The sequence below is a fragment of the Physella acuta genome, unplaced genomic scaffold (genome assembly GCF_028476545.2).
Source record: "Physella acuta isolate Inbredline_101_S28 unplaced genomic scaffold, ASM2847654v3 ptg000850l, whole genome shotgun sequence".
Lineage (NCBI taxonomy): Eukaryota > Metazoa > Mollusca > Gastropoda > Physidae > Physella > Physella acuta.
Genome location: NW_026732367.1, coordinates 80,820 through 98,862, shown reverse-complemented (window position 1 = coordinate 98,862; position 18,043 = coordinate 80,820). Strand labels below are relative to the sequence as shown.

The window sequence follows — 18,043 nt, the reverse complement described above, 5'->3', positions numbered from 1 at the left end:
CCCACTCAAAGATAGGTTAGGTTAAGTAAATATGTGACCTCATTAGGCCATGGACCGTGACTAAAGCACTCTATGGATGGGCGCTAGCACGATATGGTAATGGGGGTAGCGTGATCCCATCCTCACCGCCCCCTACCCCATCTGAACTATTAAGCTGCAGATTAGAAGTGAAGGGGGGGGGGGGGGCGGCAATCAACACACAGTTAAAAGCGAACTTAATTAAAAATTTACGAAGTGGCAGGTAATTAATTTTTAATCCCCCCCCCCCTGATTATTATTTGGCTGCATAACTGACTTTTTAAATTTAAAAATTGTTCATTAGAAAATTAATTAGAGCACTTACGTCGCAGATTTTTTTTTTTGGCAAATTGTAAAAAAATAGATAAATATTCATAACGTTGTAGTAGCTCATGCAGTATTTTAGAAAATAATCGCTACTTCAAAAACTAAATGTTAATATAGGTATGAAGGCTAATACGTGACGTAACTTTAGGTGGTGGGGGTATCTGGAATTCAGAGATGATGTGTCAAAATATTAGGGGGGGGGTGTTAAAAAGGCGTGAACTCGTTTCTGGATGTACCCTTATTTAAAAAAAGGACATAAACAGTGCGCGGGTCTCTGGCACCAGTCTAAGAACCGTTGTACTAAAAAGAGGCCACCGATCTAATTTACTACTGTAGTGTACAGCCCATCCACCTAATGTTTTAATATATAAGGCTGTTGTAATTTTAAGATAAGAAAAAGTTCTCTTATAGGAGTGCTGCTTTTGCTAGTTTTTATTTTTTTATTTTTTTCAATTTCTGAATTAACGTTGTCCCGTTGTTAATTAATAGGCCAGAGTTCACACGAGAATGTCCCAGGTAATAAAAGGCCTTGAACTTGATTTATATATTTACTGTCTTTTTGACTGATAAGGAAATAGGTTATGCGCCGTTCAAACAAAGCTTTAGATGTCTATTCATGGATGTATCGCCATCAGACACGCCACTCCACATCTAGATCTACGTCTTGAACGAAAGGTTTTTTTTAGAAAGTAAGTTAAAGACGTCACACTTTGGGGAGGGGTCGGGTATCTGTGACGGTATGCAGTGAGCTCAGGAGGGGTGGGGGGGGGGGGGGGGGTTGATAGTTTTACTTTAATGTCATTTAAGGTCTGAATTTTGTGACAATGCGTGTGGATGAGTATATTAAGAGGGGGGGGGGGGGTATAAAACAAAGCAACATCGCGACCTCATTTGTGCCAAGCCCGTTATTCAAATTACTTAATAATTTCCCGGACCTAGACCGCGACAATAACATCCCAGCTACGATGCGTCAAGCCATGGTGGATGACTAGAAAAAAAACATTGAAACGAAAACATCCGAAACTAAAAGACGACAATGGAACAATGGGCATTTTTTTTGGGAACCGCTCCGATGACTCAACAATATGATCTGCATATTATTATGTAATTGACCTGCCTTGTTATCAAACTAAATACAGGAATAGCTTGTCTTGCATCTTTACATTGTTTTCACTCTTTGGTCGAGTTTTTCAGTTGGACTTTGCCCTTAGCCAGTGGCGTAGCGAGGTCGGGTGTCACCCGGTGCGGCACTTAATCGTGTCACCCCCCAGAGGCGTAGCGACCCTTCCCGGCGCCCGGGGACAAACTTTCAATTTTCGATTTGCACTCCACCCCCTCAAACTTTTGATTTGCACCCCCTCCTCCCCTTTCATCTTTTTCTGGATTTGTCAAATTTGCTCTTAAAAGACTTTTTAACACTCGAATTAATCACTTAATTAAGTTTAATTATCATTTTTCTCTCTATATTTTTCTATTTTTTTGCCTTGGTGTCACCCCCCCCCCCTAAATGGTGTCACCCGATGCGGTCCGCATCATTGTTGAGTGAATGACCGAGAGATGAATGGATGAACTACATCGATGTGTGAATGACCCACAGATGAATGGATGAACTACATCGATGTGTGAATGACCCACAGATGAATGGATGAACTACATCAATGTGTGAATGACCGAGAGATGAATGGATGAACTACATCGATGTGTGAATGACCCACAGATGAATGGATGAACTACATCAGTGTGTGAATGACCGACAGATGAATGGATGAACTACATCAATGTGTGAATGACCTACAGATGAATGGATGAACTACATCAATGTGTGAATGACCCACAGATGAATGGATGAACTACATCAATGTGTGAATGACCTATAGATGAATGGATGAACTACATCAATGTGTGAATGATCCACAGATGAATGGATGAACTACATCGATGTGTGAATGACCCACAGATGAATGGATGAACTACATCAATGCGTGAATGACCCACAGATGAATGGATGAACTACATCAATGTGTGAATGACCTATAGATGAATGGAAGAACTACATCAATGTGTGAATGACCCACAGATGAATGGATGAACTACATCAGTGTGTGAATGACCGACAGATGAATGGATGAACTACATCAATGTGTGAATGACCTACAGATGAATGGATGAACTACATCAATGTGTGAATGACCCACAGATGAATGGATGAACTACATCAATGTGTGAATGACCTATAGATGAATGGATGAACTACATCAATGTGTGAATGATCCACAGATGAATGGATGAACTACATCGATGTGTGAATGACCCACAGATGAATGGATGAACTACATCAATGCGTGAATGACCCACAGATGAATGGATGAACTACATCAATGTGTGAATGACCCACAGATGAATAGATGAACTACATCGATGTGTGAATGACCCACAGATGAATGGATGAACTACATCAATGTGTGAATGACCCACACATGAATGGTTGATATACCACTCCACTTCCTCTGCTACCGCCACCAACACTATAAACCCAGTTTACCTTACCAGCCAAAGACGTTTTTGTATGAAAAGTGTTATATCATTTATATACGATCCGTTAGATTTTATTTAGACGAAAACAAGGCTTTTTTCGTGTTTATATTGACCTTTTTCACTATTTAAATATATATGACACAGAAATGGCTACTGTAATTAGTTTTAAAAAAAACAACCACAATTTAAAATGTCTGACGTCACGTTTTCTTTTCCCACTCGCTCCCCCTCTCCAGTCAAGTCCCCATTTTGCCTCCAGAGTATGAAGTCATTTGATGTCCCTAAATCAAACATATTTGTATTTGTCTGTATGTGTGCGTGTTATATGAGGAAATATGCGATAGTTGAGTGTATATGTGCATGTGGTTGTGTGTGTGTCTTTGTCTGTGTGTCTATGTGGTTGTCTGTGTATTTGTATGTAAACTATTACCAAGCATACTCAATCAAACGCATGAAATATACTCTGAAATAATTCACAGGGAAACTCACAAAGTCATTACTATCTAATGAAAATATCTAAAGATAATTATTATAATTCGTGCCACATTGTAATCAAATGTACAAATTATTACTCACATTTACTCATCAGTAATTAACTAAAATACCAAGTGCTCTATCCGGAGATGGATTGCATGCATATGATTATCATATTATTAGTATAATCTATAGGCTGGCGATGGCAGTATAACTCCCCCGATCATTTTAAAATCGTCACCATATGTTGCCAACTTGTTCAAAACGACGTCACATTTTATACTCATACCCCCTCTTCCCAATAAATAGCAACTGTGTTGTTTAAACCATAGATTTTTTTTTCTTGCAAAGAGTATTCATTTTGATGGGTCGAAATCAGTTATGTTGACTAATTTTTACTATAGTTTACCAAATAACTGCAAGGCTTTAGGTTTCAAAATTTTCAAATTCGTAAGTACGACGTCACACTTTCTGAACAGACCCTCATCAGCTACCGAGGTCCACGCACGCACGCACGCACACACAAACACACATACAAATACACACCACACACCTTTGCATGTGACATTAATATAAAACCCAAAACATTCAACATCATAGTGTTTCATGGGGCGGGGGGGGGGGGGGGGCTTGAAAAGCGAGACAACTTCATTTATATTACAAACGTAATATACTTATTGCGGTTATATCCCTTTAAGAAAGCCTTAAGTTTTCAGTAATGTATCTGAGTTTTGTGACAATGGGGTGTGTGTGAGGGGATGTCAAAGGTTAAAAATTCTAGCGACAGCGGGACAATTTTTTAGTGATTCCGGGAAAAAAATTTACGAGTCACCAGTACTAATTCTTCTTGTTTATTGAATTAGGCAATTGCCTTAGGCTCAAGCCTTATGGAAAAATCATATTAAAATATGACTTCAATGACAAGGCTCCCATCCTTTACTCCTTTATAAGTACCGTACGTAATTTATACTATGAAAAACAAAACTGTTGATTTTAAAAAACAACTTTTCAAGAATATTTAGATGACATTTTTTATCAATGACATTTTTAGTAAAAGTAAATAATTTAAAAAAAAAAAGATATACATAAACGTATAAATTTGATATGTTTAACGCTAATAAAATCTAATATTTTCTAACAATGAAAAAAACACAACAGAAAAGTTTAATTATTTAATTAATTGATTGATTCCAATCATAAAATCGAACATGATCCACTTTTTTGTGATTTTGATTTCTCATCCACCGTAATATTGGCTTCTGGGGTTTCAACTTCCGGCGTCTGAGAATCTAGGTCAGCGTCAACTTTTAGAGTCAGGTCTTCAAGTAAACCAATAAACAATATTTAGAATCAACAGATATATATATATATATATATATATATATATATATATATATATATATATATATATATATATATATATATATATATATATATATATATATACATCACTTCCTTCTTAACCAATGACAAAGGTCGGTTTCCAACGGTTTTGCTAGGGTCAAGTTTACCTTCACTTGTCCTTGACTCCTGCAGGGTCCGCAGTGCACTGACGTCATGTTGCAGGGCCTGCAGCTCGGCGCTCAGGTCACGCAGATGCTGCTCGAGGACCTTGGAGTCCATCACGTGACTGTCCAGCTGCGTCTGGTCGACGGCCAGTTCTGTGGTGGCCGGGACTGTCTGGGGGGTGTAGGCCTGGGGCCGATGGGTTTCATCCGTGTCGCTGTCATAACCAGGTGTGTTGATGACGGTGAAAGGTGTGTTGGGCGCCATCTGGCGGTGGAGATGGCGTAGATTTTCCTGTAGAAAAATTAATAAACACACATTTTGTCGTTTCTAGAATTATTTTTTTAAAAGCTCTTTACAATTATTTACTTTTATGGAAATGTATAATTCAGGCATGCTACTATAGCACATTAATAAAACCGATGTTTGTTACATGTAATTGTACAGAAAAGAGAAAAGAACCTATCCCTTCTGACCAAATATAGGACAGATGAATTTACACTGATGAGTTTTTTATATCTCTGGAATTCACAGATGTATACACCTAGCGGGCGGTAACCCAAACACTAGACGTCGGTAACATGAGCACTCTAACACTCGACCACGCCGTTAGTAGGATGTGTACCATGAGTTATTTATCTACCAGTTTGAGAAATTATGCCCTCCCCCCACCCCCTCTCGTACTTTCCCCATACCACAAGAAGTAAACAACAACAACAAATAAAACTTGACCCATACCACTCCCTCGCACCCCAACAAACACCCCAGCATTCAATTTTTTTCACTTGGTTATAAAAGTCAAAACAAAACGAAGCATAAGAAAAAATACAGCATCAGCTAGACCAGGACTACAAGAGACCACCTGTTGAGATGTCTCACATCCTGTCTGGTGTACTGAGTTTTAAAAAAATCTGGACAAGATATAATTTGTCATGTCATTAAGTCAAATAAAAAACAAAAAATGAACCTCTTCCATCCTCCGGGCGAGATCCGAACCGTCGTCCTTCATGCCCTGTCTGATGACGGCCTCCGTGTCCCTGAGCCTATCACAGACGTGCGTGTAGTCGAGTTTCTTCAGCACCCCAACAAAGGCTGGGTAGGCCTTGTCCCCACGTCTCTGGAGTGTCTTCACCAGCAGTCTGTTGACCGCTCGCTCACCTTGACCTTCAGTTCTAATTAAAATAAGGATTCATTTAAATGTTAATTAATTGCTTAATTAAATTATATTAAAACTACTTAGGGGGATAGAGCTAACAAAGATAACAGTCACTATGTTGACAGACTTACAGCAACAGCAACAATTAGAGAAAGTGGAAAACTTCATAATGATTAAAGAACTGAAAAGACTGTAGCAATATTCTTCTAAGTGGTCGTTTGCCGTCATTTCGAAGACGTATTAAGTTAGCCAGTAAAAATAATATATTGTTTTCGGGAACAGGGCACTAACCCCCCACCAATTACTCCCCGGGGGGTAATTGCTGCGGGGGGGGGGGGGTAATATCCTGTAGCCATTGTTTTCATAAGGTATATTAATAACATGGATTATGTATTGAACAAGATTGAACATAACCTAAAAAAGTATAACTGATTGATTCATAAAAATGGTTGATTCGTTTTTTAAAGCTTTAGGACTTTGCGTATGGAAACTATTGATTTTTAAACAGCCAGTAACATGTTAACACCGATAGAGCGGGAGGGCGTGGGGAATGGGGCTACCTTGTAAATTGTGTAAAGTCCATGTGAGTTAGAATCTCATCTTGATACAAATCTCACCTTGTGAATTGTGTAAAGTCCATGTGAGTTAGAATCTCATCTTGATACAAATCTCACCTTGTAAATTGTGTAAAGTCCATATGAGTTAGAATCTCATCTTGATACAAATCTCACCTTGTGAATTGTGTAAAGTCCATGTGAGTTAGAATCTCATCTTGATACAAATCTCACCTTGTGAATTGTGTAAAGTCCATGTGAGTTAGAATCTCGTCTTGATACAAATCTCACCTTGTAAATTGTGTAAAGTCCATATGAGTTAGAATCTCATCTTGATACAAATCTCACCTTGTGAATTGTGTAAAGTCCATGTGAGTTAGAATCTCATCTTGATACAAATCTCACCTTGTAAATTGTGTAAAGTCCATATGAGTTAGAATCTCATCTTGATACAAATCTCACCTTGTGAATTGTGTAAAGTCCATGTGAGTTAGAATCTCATCTTGATACAAATCTCACCTTGTGAATTGTGTAAAGTCCATGTGAGTTAGAATCTCGTCTTGATACAAATCTCACCTTGTAAATTGTGTAAAGTCCATGTGAGTTAGAATCTCATCTTGATACAAATCTCACCTTGTAAATTGTGTAAAGTCCATATGAGTTAGAATCTCATCTTGATACAAATCTCACCTTGTGAATTGTGTAAAGTCCATGTGAGTTAGAATCTCATCTTGATACAAATCTCACCTTGTGAATTGTGTAAAGTCCATGTGAGTTAGAATCTCGTCTTGATACAAATCTCACCTTGTAAATTGTGTAAAGTCCATGTGAGTTAGAATCTCATCTTGATACAAATCTCACCTTGTAAATTGTGTAAAGTCCATATGAGTTAGAATCTCATCTTGATACAAATCTCGGATGACCTCCCTTGGCTGTATGTTGCCCTCAATGAACGGCAACTCTTGCTCCAGCGTCTCCTTGTGGGCCGCCTCCATCGGGTGGACGCGCCACAGGACGGCGTCCATGCTGATCAGGTCTGACTCCAGGTAGTTCAGGTAAGGGATGAGCTTGTCGTCTGACGCACGGTTCTCAAGGTCGTTGTGTTTGTCTCGCGTCTGTGAGAACAACCGGATGAGGGTGCTGTCGAGCTTGGTGGCCGAGATCAGCAGGTTCTCGTCGATGAAGTCCCCGTGGTAGTAGGAGGTCGTGTTCAGCAGAGGCGCGGTCTTAGACATGCGTCTGGTGCTGTTTTTTTTGTGGTGCGCATGCGTGGAGAGTTTGCTTTTAGGTGTTTTAGATTTGAGCCCGTTATCTAGACGACTTCTGGGGATGGGGTTCGATGGTGGTTGTTCTGTGTTGAAGCTGTCCTGGTAGAGGGCGTGGTTTAGGAAACTTCCGGGTGTTTTGCTCAAGGATGACTTGGAGTGTTTTGAGACTGCGGAAATCCCCGATGTTTGTGAGAGACGCCTGTTCAATGACGACTTGCGTTGGGAGTTCCTGGACGCTGCGGAAATTCCCGAAGTTTGTGAGAGGCGCCGTGTCTTGCTGACCGGTGATGTGGGCTTTGAGGAATTTTTCTCTTCTGCGTGGTAATAGTTATCGTCACCTAAATTATACAATACAAGTTTTCTTATAGCTAACACCATACAGTATGGAAAATGTGTAAAGAACATATAATGAACATACAATTGTATTTTATTTGGTGTTTTCGGACTAATTCATTAAGTTATCAGAAATAATGATTAAGGAGGAATATATGTTTTAGTAAAACCTATAAGTCAGCTCATTTACCGTCAATCCCATGATGTTCTGCTGGTGTTTGTGTTGTGTGGTAATTGTCAGGCGTGGCTTGTCTAGTTGTGTTCTCAGGTTTGATGACTTCAGGTGTGGATCGTCTGGTGTTCTTAGGCTCGACTTCTTCACCAACAGGCGTGGGTTTTCTAGTCGTGTTAGCTAGTTCATCTCTGTCAAAGACAGGACTGTCTTGTCTTGTGTCTGTATCACCACCCCTCATAGCAGGAGATTCAGACTTCTGGTCTTCATCTGGGGTGTGTTGTCTTTTATTGGTCTCTTCTTTATTTTCCTCCAAAGCAGTTGCTGGATGTTTTGAAACCCCAGACGTGTGGTTTTCGTTAACAGGAGTAAGGTGTCCTGTATCTGTCTCCGGTTCATTTGTTTCAGAAACATGATCATCTTTGTGACTAGAATAAAAACAAATATATTTTAATATTTCACATTATTACATACGAATGGTAAGGATATTTTATGTTTGAGTTTAGGTACTGCTCGCATATACTAAAACACTAGACACAGTAGGGTAGGAAGGCTATAAAGTTTAAAAGTAAAATTATATTCTTATAAACACTCGAGCAAGGTAAAATAGAACATATCAAATACTTTTCTACCCGTAACGTCGTTATATTTCGGGTTTTAATTTGGGATAATGCTTGAAATTCGGTTCTAAATTAGGGTTGGCGTCATGGAGAGGATTGGGACTTAGGCTTAGGACAGGTCTTGAGTTTAGGTAGGTTTTGGACGGCGTCAATAGCACAAAGCTGACCACACTATCCTTTCATTAGAAGTTTACAAAAACAGGGGCACTCTACTTCACTTTCCCTATGGACCGTTATGTTTCAAAAGGGAACTTTACAAAATCACATAATTTATCATCAATAAATAGCGTACGACCGCTAAGCCGAAAGTCTCGAGTTCGGATCCCGTGCTTGATCCCGTGCTTGAGTCCGTTGGACGTCCCTAAGTTCACCTCGCTTTGATGGGTACTTAACATACGTTAGGAAAAGTAAAGGCGGATTGGCGTGCAGCTGACTACACTATCTCTTCATATGGTGAGGTCACTGAATCAGGTGAGCTCTTATTCACCTATGCCATGACCCGTATGGTTCTAAGAGAAATTTTTTATGCACTTTAATTAGTAAAAAAAAATTTATAAATCTTTACAAAAAAAATGTTGTCACCCAAACGTGTATGTACTCACGTGTAACTTCTCATGTAGGAGTAGGGTCCGAATATCGTGTTAAACGTGCATGTACTCACGTGTAACTTCTCATGTAGGAGTAAGGTCCGAATGTCGTGTCAAACGTGCATGTACTCACGTGTAACTTCTCATGTAGGAGTAAGGTCCTAATGTCGTGTCAAACGTGCATGTACTCACGTGTAACTTCTCATGTAGGTGTAAGGTCCTAATGTCGTGTCAAACGTGCATGTACTCACGTGTAACTTCTCATGTAGGAGTAGGGTCCGAATGTCGTGTCAAACGTGTATGTACTCACGTGTAACTTCTCATGTAGGAGTAAGGTCCGAATATCGTGTCAAACGTGCATGTACTCACGTGTAGCTTCTCATGTAGGAGTACGGTCCGAATGTCGTGTCAAATGACGTCAAGTCCAGTTTTTCACGGACCATGGACACATCAGGAGTTGCTGAACGTGTCGGTAATGGGATGGAAGAGTTATCGAACGTGCCCTCACGGACGACGATTTCTGGCACTGGGAGACGTGGCCTGCTGCTCATGGTGGGGCTGTTGGCTACAGCAGGAAGATGTAACTGTACAGTACAGCTAGACAGCAGGAAGTTATAACAAGCTGTACAGCTGGACCTAAGGTTCAGGTATCATTATAGTTGCTACGAACAGATAGCTGGACTGCTAAAATATAAATGAAGTTAATCGTAGAATGATTAGGTTAGTAGTCGGGCCTCAAGCCGGTAAAATATCACAACTGACTTGTGAAATATATTTAGAATGAAAATAGTAAAGCTCGTTAGTTGTGTCAAGGTTTGGTATCCATAGAAAGAAAACATGGGTGGAGATTAACAAACGATATATAATTAAAATACAATGTAAAAGAGCAATAACGACAAACGGGTAATATAAATCGATTTTTTTTTAAAACTTCTCCTCCCCCCCCCCTTTCCCCATATCTCCTACACTCCACACACACGCAGGCATTTTTGTAGCGCTGAAACCGAAGACACATTTACAATTAGTTGTTAATCTAGAATCTAGATACAGCATTTTATTTTTTGGAATAGTTTCCCTTTGGTTAAAAAAATATCCGTGTTCACTGTTGTATAAAACTAAAACGGTCGAAATGTTATTTTTCTGTTCTATAAATGCACAATTTTTTAAAATGCGAACTTGAATTAATTAATAGGAAATTTTACACTCTAAAACTAGGAAACGTTGTAAACTATCATAAATTTACTAAATAGGGCTAATCGATAAAACAATGTAATATCAAAATTTACTTTGAAAAAACGTTTAATTAATGCAAAAATATACTGGAATCTAAAAACTGTACAATTGCTAAATAAGTGATTGGAATATGGAATGATATCTTTACACTACTTACACTATGACAGAAAGATCCTATGGTAATGTGTTTTTCTCATTCACACACTATGTCACAACACACTGACGCATACACACATGTATTGTAAGAAACTCTCACTTTACAAAACAACCAGAGTTACCGGCCTTTGATTGCTTCTATCGCAGTATTGATTTTCTTTCCGGGCTGTAAGTAAACGTTTCGATATTCGATTTTGGTGCCTTTCATACTAAGAGAACTCGTAACCTTACACTTACCTGTGCCTTCAGCGGAAAGATAAGAGAAATTATTTACTTGGGGGGGGGGGGGTATTTTATATTGCCTGAGTGATCACTTTAGTGAAGTGAATGGGGCAGTTAACGTGTGTTGAATAGTGTGTACTGGATATGCCGGAAAGCTATTGGCTGTGTAGGTAAACATACCCCGTGTACTAGCTCGCGTGTATGTGTAGGAGGTGGGGATGGAGGGGTTGTTAAGTTGTTAGTATAAAGTAGGTGTTGTTGGCAAGTGGGTGTGGCTTATGGTGAGTTGTTGTTGGCAAGTGGGTGTGGCTTATGGTGAGTTGTTGTTGGCAAGTGGGTGTGGCTTATGGTGAATTGTTGTTGGCAAGTGGGTGTGGCTTATGGTGAGTTGTTGTTGGCAAGTGGGTGTGGCTTATGGTGAATTGTTGTTGGCTAGTGGGTGGGGCTTATGGTGAGTTGTTGTAGGATGGTGGGTGTGGCTTATGGTGAGTTGTTGTTGTTGGGTAGACGGTGGGGTTTATGGTGAGTTTTTATGTGGTAGGACTGGGATCTTTTACAATGTTTTAAAGACTTTTATTAGCACTTCAAGACAATAAGAAATAATTATATAAACGACAAAAATCAAGTAAAAATAAAGACAACTTTTTAATTTATTTCGGAACAAAGATCACTATACAATTTATTTTTATGGATATGTTTGTAATTGGTGTATCTCTAAACATATATCGTGAACTATATATATATATATATATATATATATATATATATATATATATATATATATATATATATATATATATATATATATATATATATACATATATATATATGTGTGTGTGTGTGTGTGTGTGTTTGTATTTGCTTCAAATGTTTTATTATTGAGACAGTTTCCTCATAATTATCACATATGACAGTTATCAGCGCTATGTAATTCTGATTAAACAGCTTAATTTAGCTATTTTTTTTATTTAGAATATAAGCCCATAGATAGCTTCTAATGATATTAAACAATTGTGTCAATTTATTTTTGTTATACACCGCAAGTAACAAACATTTTGAGAGAACACAATTACTTTAAAAGCTATTACATATCAATACAGTTATTTAGCAATTATATAACCAATCCGGTTTAAGATATGAGTACAATAAATTAAATAAATAAATTTTTTTTATAAATTAAATATCTAAATATTCTAATTATGATTTGACCTTCACCCTGGCAGATTCAGGCCAGGGTAAACTGGGGTCAGAGAAGATGGTCAAGGGGGACATAATTTTGCTCCCCCGGCGCGGGTTGTAGGCGGGCGGGCTCAGGATTCTGGAAGGTTCGGTGATGCGAGTCCCGTTGGGGGTGAAGGCTCGGATGGAATCTTTTCTTCCTCCGTCAGACTTTGGTATAGGGTAGACAGTATCGTCACGTGACCACCTCACTCGCGGGCCTGGAGAAAAATTATGTATATATATATATATATATATATATATATATATATATATATATATATATATATATATATATATATATATATATATATATGGTTTGCTAAAGGAAAAAGTGTTCTAGCCTAAACTAGAATTTTCTACATACCTTCTGGTTTGTGTGTTGACTGTTCCGCTGGCTTGCTATTGGGTTGGTTCTCCTTGTCTGAGTTAGCTCCCCGTGTGATGGGACGGGTAGGGGGGACGGGGGACGAGTACTGCTGTGGGGACAGGTACTGGGGGGTACCTTTTGCTTTACTTCCCGGGGTTTCAGTTATGGCTCCTACAGCGTTGGGGCGTTTGTTGTTTTCTGAAACACAAAGTAAAAGGTTTAATTTTTTAAAAATTAAAAATGGCGAGCTGTTTGTTTTTAGATTACGTTGTAATTAGTTTTATAAAGAAAATGAGAGATTAAAAGAAAGAGCCCGGAGAGATGCCTGAAAGAAACTCTGTTAGTCCACGATCAAACTGACCTGACTTCAAATCTGTGACGTCATCTCTCAGCGCTCTCAGCTGCGCATGTAGGTCATCCAGCTGCTTCTCCAGCTTCCGGGCCTGAGCCTCCTTCTGGCTGTCTGGTTGATTGATGTAGGTCACCCCCGGGTCTGTGGGCAAGCAAAAATAAGAATTCGCTAAATATGTATGCTTGGAGCTGTATGCAATGAAACGCCACACATTATTGTTTTAAGTAATTACTGTTTCTGTTGAACCGGAACATAATTTGGTATAAATTATTTCTTGGTTTTTGTGTGCCAATGATTGCTATACCATAATTTATTTTTAAAGAGTTGCATGATAGAGCTTGAAGAGATTTGAAGAAATCATTTTAAAATTAGTGTTTTTGATATAAAAGTTTCTATAATATAAAGCAATTTAACAAATTTAAAAAAAAAAGAAATTATTTGAAAAAAATGACTAAATTTGTTTGTGTTAATGTGCCAGTGTACTTGAAATAGAGTGTCCCTGCGTTAATATGGGACGTTTGTGTGGGTATTATTGAAGAGTACTAGTTGTTGTGTTTTAGCCTTGCAATACTAAAAGCAAAATCTCTCAAGCAAGTTGTGAATCGATGTTGACAAGACACGAGCGTTTGTTGTTCCAGTACGGGCATTCGTTGTTCCAATACGAGCGTTCGTTGTTTCAATACGAGCGTTCGTTGTTTCAATACGAGCGTTCGTTGTTTCAATACGAGCGTTCGTTGTTTCAATACGAGCATTCGTTGTTTCAATACGAGCGTTCGTTGTTTCGATACGAGAGTTCATTGTTTCAATACGAGCGTTCGTTATTTCAATACGAGCGTTCGTTGTTTCAAATCGAGCATTCGTTTTTTTCAATACGAGCGTTCATTGTTTCAATACGAACATTCGTTGTTTCAAATCGAGCATTCGTTTTTTTCAATACGAGCGTTCATTGTTTCAATACGAGCATAAGTTGTTCCAAAGATATAAAGTGGGCGAGTGGGAAAACTGCACATGATGCCTAGAGTGATATTCTGTAGCTGTAACTCTCAAGTTTTAAAAGGATGACCATATGATATGAGAGTGCATGCTGCTTCTGTGTTGCCCAACGATTCGAGCGGTCTCTAAGCTTGACCTTTCAATGATGTATCACTTCACTAAGATCATATGTAATCGGCTAGCAACTAAAACGTGCTATTAAAACACCCGGTGTTTAAGATACTTAAGACCCACGCGTTCTGGGATAACATAGAGCACACATTTCAAATGATCTGGAAAAGTTATTATTTTTTTGGAAACTATTTTTTTTAAAAAGATTGTCTAAAATACTAATTTGGGCATTTTAAGTCAAGATATAGTTAAATATAAGTACCAGTACACGTATTTAGTTTTTCAAATGTAACTTAATGCTTTTAAATTTTCAGCCATATGAAGGCAATTGTTAGACATAGCAAACTTGGTGGTTCTTTAAGTTGTATTGTACATTGGTAGGTAATGGGTTCACCAATAAAACGTGTTAGCGGAAAGTTAAACTGTTTGTAGTTTGAAACCCCCAATACAAAAGTTATTTGATCCAAACTCAACTCGAGTTTTATGTTTTAGTTGACTGTAGGCTAGGCACACAAAAGGGTTTTACAGTACGGCGTCCCTAGCGACCAATAAACTTACGACTGGATTGTTGCTGAATTGGGGTAATGAGGAGGTTGACTTTAACAGAGCGGCTTATATTGAAAAGAAATGCAGTGATATAAATGGGTTGGTAACGTTTGATCAAGCATCCATTAGTAGTCCATCGTCAGTTGTAAAATTCCTAAATGATTTCTATGAAAACTTGAGTCGGATGAGTGTTGCTTACATGGGGTATGTAGGGCATGGACCAGGTTTAGAATAACATTGTTCGGGAATCGAAGTGTTGCATATCAGAAAATAATAATCGTAGCGAAAAGATATTTGAATATAGAATACTTTTTAAAATATAAAATTTAGTCCTAAAAGGTGATTCATTTTAATCCTAGACAAATAAATGTGAAATCACAACCTAAGTTAATTGGTTAAATTAACACACTGTTCTCAACTAAACAATTATTGAAAAAACAAAACGAAAAAAAAAACTAGTATGGCGCATGCTTTCCATTGCGCATGTCAAATAAACACACAAAAGTGCCGAAACAAAAGCTGAAACTAATGAGAGAAAAGGGACGTAATCACGTGAAGATACCAACCATATTTTTCAGCTTTGAGTGCGGCCACCTCCCCCTGTAGTGCTTTAAGTTTGGCGTGCAATTCATTGATCAAAGGGTCAAAGTTTCTGGGATGGTAGATCTGAAAGTCTGAAGACGGACCTCCGACTTGGCCTCTGAAGTTGGTTTTGAACTTTTGTTGTTTTTGTGTAGACACATTATGATGTTCCTCTTTAGACGTTTGATTCCGATCTTTAGAAACTTCATGTTTTTGTATAGGCAACTTTTGATGTTCCTCTTTAGACATTTGATTCCGATCTTTAGAAATGTCGTGTTCTTGTGTAGGCACCTTATGATGTTCGTCTTTAGACGTTTGATTCCGATCTTTAGAAATTTCGTGTTTTTGTGCAGGCGTATCGAGGCCGTAATGCCCTAATGTTTCATCCTTGACCTTTTGTTTTATAGTTTCCAATGGATTGTTTCGCGGTGAATTGTTTTCGTGTTGTCCCTTGTTTGTTTCTTGTAAAGGCGGCGGTGTAAACTTCAGTTCAGGTGTGGATGTTTGGTTTCTTCTGTCTGGTTTGGAACTTGGCTTATTGTCTTCACTTTTGTTAGGTCTTTTAGTGTGTGTTGACAAATTTTCCTCTTTGTTAAATGTCGGAGTTTTAACTTTGTCACTTCCTAACTTCCCAGAATTTAGTGAACTACTTTCGTTTTCTCTTTCCGGAAATTTTCGGCTATCATTTCTTCCATTATCGTGAAGTGAACGACTAGAATCTGCAATGCTGGTAGACTCGGGTGAGTCTTCAGGTGTGTAACGCAGGTGATCCGTGTCTTTAGGCAAGGGGTCGTGGCTGCGGTGAGTTCTACGGGGGAGAGAGTTGCTGCCTCCATCGAGCAGCGGCGTCCTGCGGTCCGGGGTTCGGATCCCACTGTCTCCAGCGGGCGACACGGAAGACCTTGGAATTGGTAACGGGTCACTGCTGTCGTGGGTGACGTGGTACCCCACTGGTGACCTGTTGTCTCGCTGAACATTGACCAGGGGTTCTTCATTGACGTACAGCTGAGGACTGCCCCTTGAACTGGTATAACCTGCCAGTTGTCGCCCTTGGCTGGCTCTTCTTTTATCTGAAATCGACGCAAACGATGAATTTTTCATTCGTTTGCTAAATCTAACTAGTAATCTCAGAAACTACTTGAAGATCTCTATTGTTAGGGCCAATAAAAAACAGTTTGCTAAGTCGCGGGAAACATTTTAAACAGATGTTGTTTATTTGATGAGAGCTAAAGAACCATGATTAATAACAAGACATTATATATTACATTGTGTTATGGAAATTAAAAACAAAAAGCTAATTTAGATATCTCGAGCTTCAACTACTGACATGGAAACGTTTCTGTTTTAGTTTTTCAGATTTTTTGACGACGATGTAGTTGAAACGTTTTTTGTGGCTTTTAGTTTTTAAAAATACTTCTTTGTTTTCTGAAAATTCAAATCACTGCAAGCGTTCACATCTAATAAAAGAGATAGGCAGGCACACAAATAGAGACCAAAAGTTTAGCTGTTTGGAGTTGAAGGTGTATTAGACAGAGGTTTGCTGCAGAGGCGTAGCGACTCTTCCCGGCGCCCGGGGACAAACTTTTAATTTGGCGCCCCAACCCCCATATATTTTTTACATTTATAATGCAAAACTGCAGCTAAAATGAGCTTTTAATTTTTTTCAACCCATTCTGGCGTCCCCTAGGGTCGGCGCCCGAGGACATATATACCCCCCGCCCCCCCCCCCCCCCCTCGCTACGCCTCTGGTTTGTTGGCTCACATAGAAAGGGGAAAAGTGCACACAACCCAAATGCAAGAATTTCAAGCTAGAAAATAAAGCAGTGAAAAAAGTGTGCGTTGAAAAAAGCAAGTAAGGTATTTCTAAAGCGTGAGTGTTTGTGTACTCACCGTTAGCTGCCTTAAGTGACCTGGCTGTTGAGAGCGCAGTGACGTCATCATGTAGAGCCTTGACCTCGTTGTGAAGGTCCTTCAGGTGTCTGTCCAGCACCTGCGCCTCGATGACCTTGTACTCCTTCTGCGTGTCTGGACTCGTGTTTCCGGTGTGTGAGCTCATCGGGTGAGTAGGGTATCTGTGATCTGATTGGCTGAACCTTACATCCGGTGACTTGCGATTGGTTGGCTGGTCTTGTTCTGTGGGGTGTCCCCGATAGTACGGTTCGGTGTTGTGGTCTTTAGGGGAGGTAACTAACTCAGGCTCGCTGTATTTTCGTCGGTTCTTGACATCACTCACAGAGTTATGAGAAGGAAGAGTTGCGGGACTTTGTTTGCCTAAAGTATACATTTTTGGATCGATTAATAAAATAGCAATTATGCAGAGATTAAGTAAATAATTTTTAAAAATTATGTCCACACTGAAATTATCGATGCCTGTTTTTATCTTGAGATACCATTTTGAAATTCAAATTGAAATTTTTGGTGAGGTAAATATCTCACAATCTTGCACCGTCTCTTTATTTCAATGTCAAACATACATGCTAACAGGGGCTGTCTTGATTTTGACTTATACTAAAGTATACACCTTACTTACACCTTACACACCTCAACCCAACCCCATTTACAAAACGATATAATTGCTGTGTTTTTTTAATGTTATTCTGCTCATATTTAATTTTTTTAAAAGTAGTAATTATGAATATTTTTTTTTACGTTGAATAAGAATATACTTTAGTTCTATAATTACTTTTATTGTGGAATTTTATATTCAGGA

The 18,043-nt window shown here is 38.8% G+C and overlaps 2 protein-coding genes across 3 annotated transcripts; both read right to left on the bottom strand.

The window, feature by feature from the left end:
• Positions 1 to 4,548: 4,548 nt before the first annotated feature.
• LOC131952079 (uncharacterized) lies at positions 4,549 to 8,216 on the bottom strand. The gene is made up of 4 exons (XM_059314575.1): positions 7,432 to 8,216; positions 5,828 to 6,032; positions 4,866 to 5,154; positions 4,549 to 4,673 (listed from the first exon to the last, which is right to left on the bottom strand). Exons 1-4 carry the CDS (start codon positions 8,214 to 8,216, stop codon positions 4,549 to 4,551), a joined length of 1,404 nt encoding a protein of 467 aa, XP_059170558.1.
• A 4,114-nt stretch (positions 8,217 to 12,330) lies between these two features.
• On the bottom strand, positions 12,331 to 17,597 carry LOC131952075 (uncharacterized). Of its 2 annotated transcripts, none has more exons than XM_059314571.1 (4): positions 17,224 to 17,597; positions 13,111 to 13,242; positions 12,747 to 12,947; positions 12,331 to 12,600 (listed from the first exon to the last, which is right to left on the bottom strand). In XM_059314571.1, the coding sequence occupies exons 1-4, from the start codon at positions 17,387 to 17,389 to the stop codon at positions 12,359 to 12,361; spliced, it is 741 nt and encodes a 246-aa protein (XP_059170554.1). In that variant the 5' UTR covers positions 17,390 to 17,597; the 3' UTR covers positions 12,331 to 12,358. The 2 variants fall into 2 exon arrangements, with proteins under 2 accessions (XP_059170554.1, XP_059170553.1); XM_059314570.1 differs by lacking the exon at positions 17,224 to 17,597 and adding an exon at positions 15,318 to 16,114.
• Positions 17,598 to 18,043: the final 446 nt, after the last annotated feature.

Excerpts from the sequence above, each read along its gene's own strand:
- LOC131952079 (XM_059314575.1), bottom strand. The coding sequence starts at position 8,216 with ATGGTGTTAGCTATAAGAAAACTTGTATTGTATAATTTAGGTGACGAT. Across the intron at positions 6,033-7,431 it reads GACTTTACACAATTTACAAG|AACTGAAGGTCAAGGTGAGC; the intron begins GTGAGATTTGTA and ends TATTTTAATTAG. Across the intron at positions 4,674-4,865 it reads GGAGTCAAGGACAAGTGAAG|ACCTGACTCTAAAAGTTGAC; the intron begins GTAAACTTGACC and ends GTTTACTTGAAG.
- LOC131952075 (XM_059314570.1), bottom strand. The coding sequence starts at position 15,582 with ATGTCTAAAGAGGAACATCAAAAGTTGCCTATACAAAAACATGAAGTT. Across the intron at positions 13,243-15,317 it reads ACTCAAAGCTGAAAAATATG|ACCCGGGGGTGACCTACATC; the intron begins GTTGGTATCTTC and ends GCTTGCCCACAG. Across the intron at positions 12,948-13,110 it reads CGTCACAGATTTGAAGTCAG|AAAACAACAAACGCCCCAAC; the intron begins GTCAGTTTGATC and ends TTTGTGTTTCAG.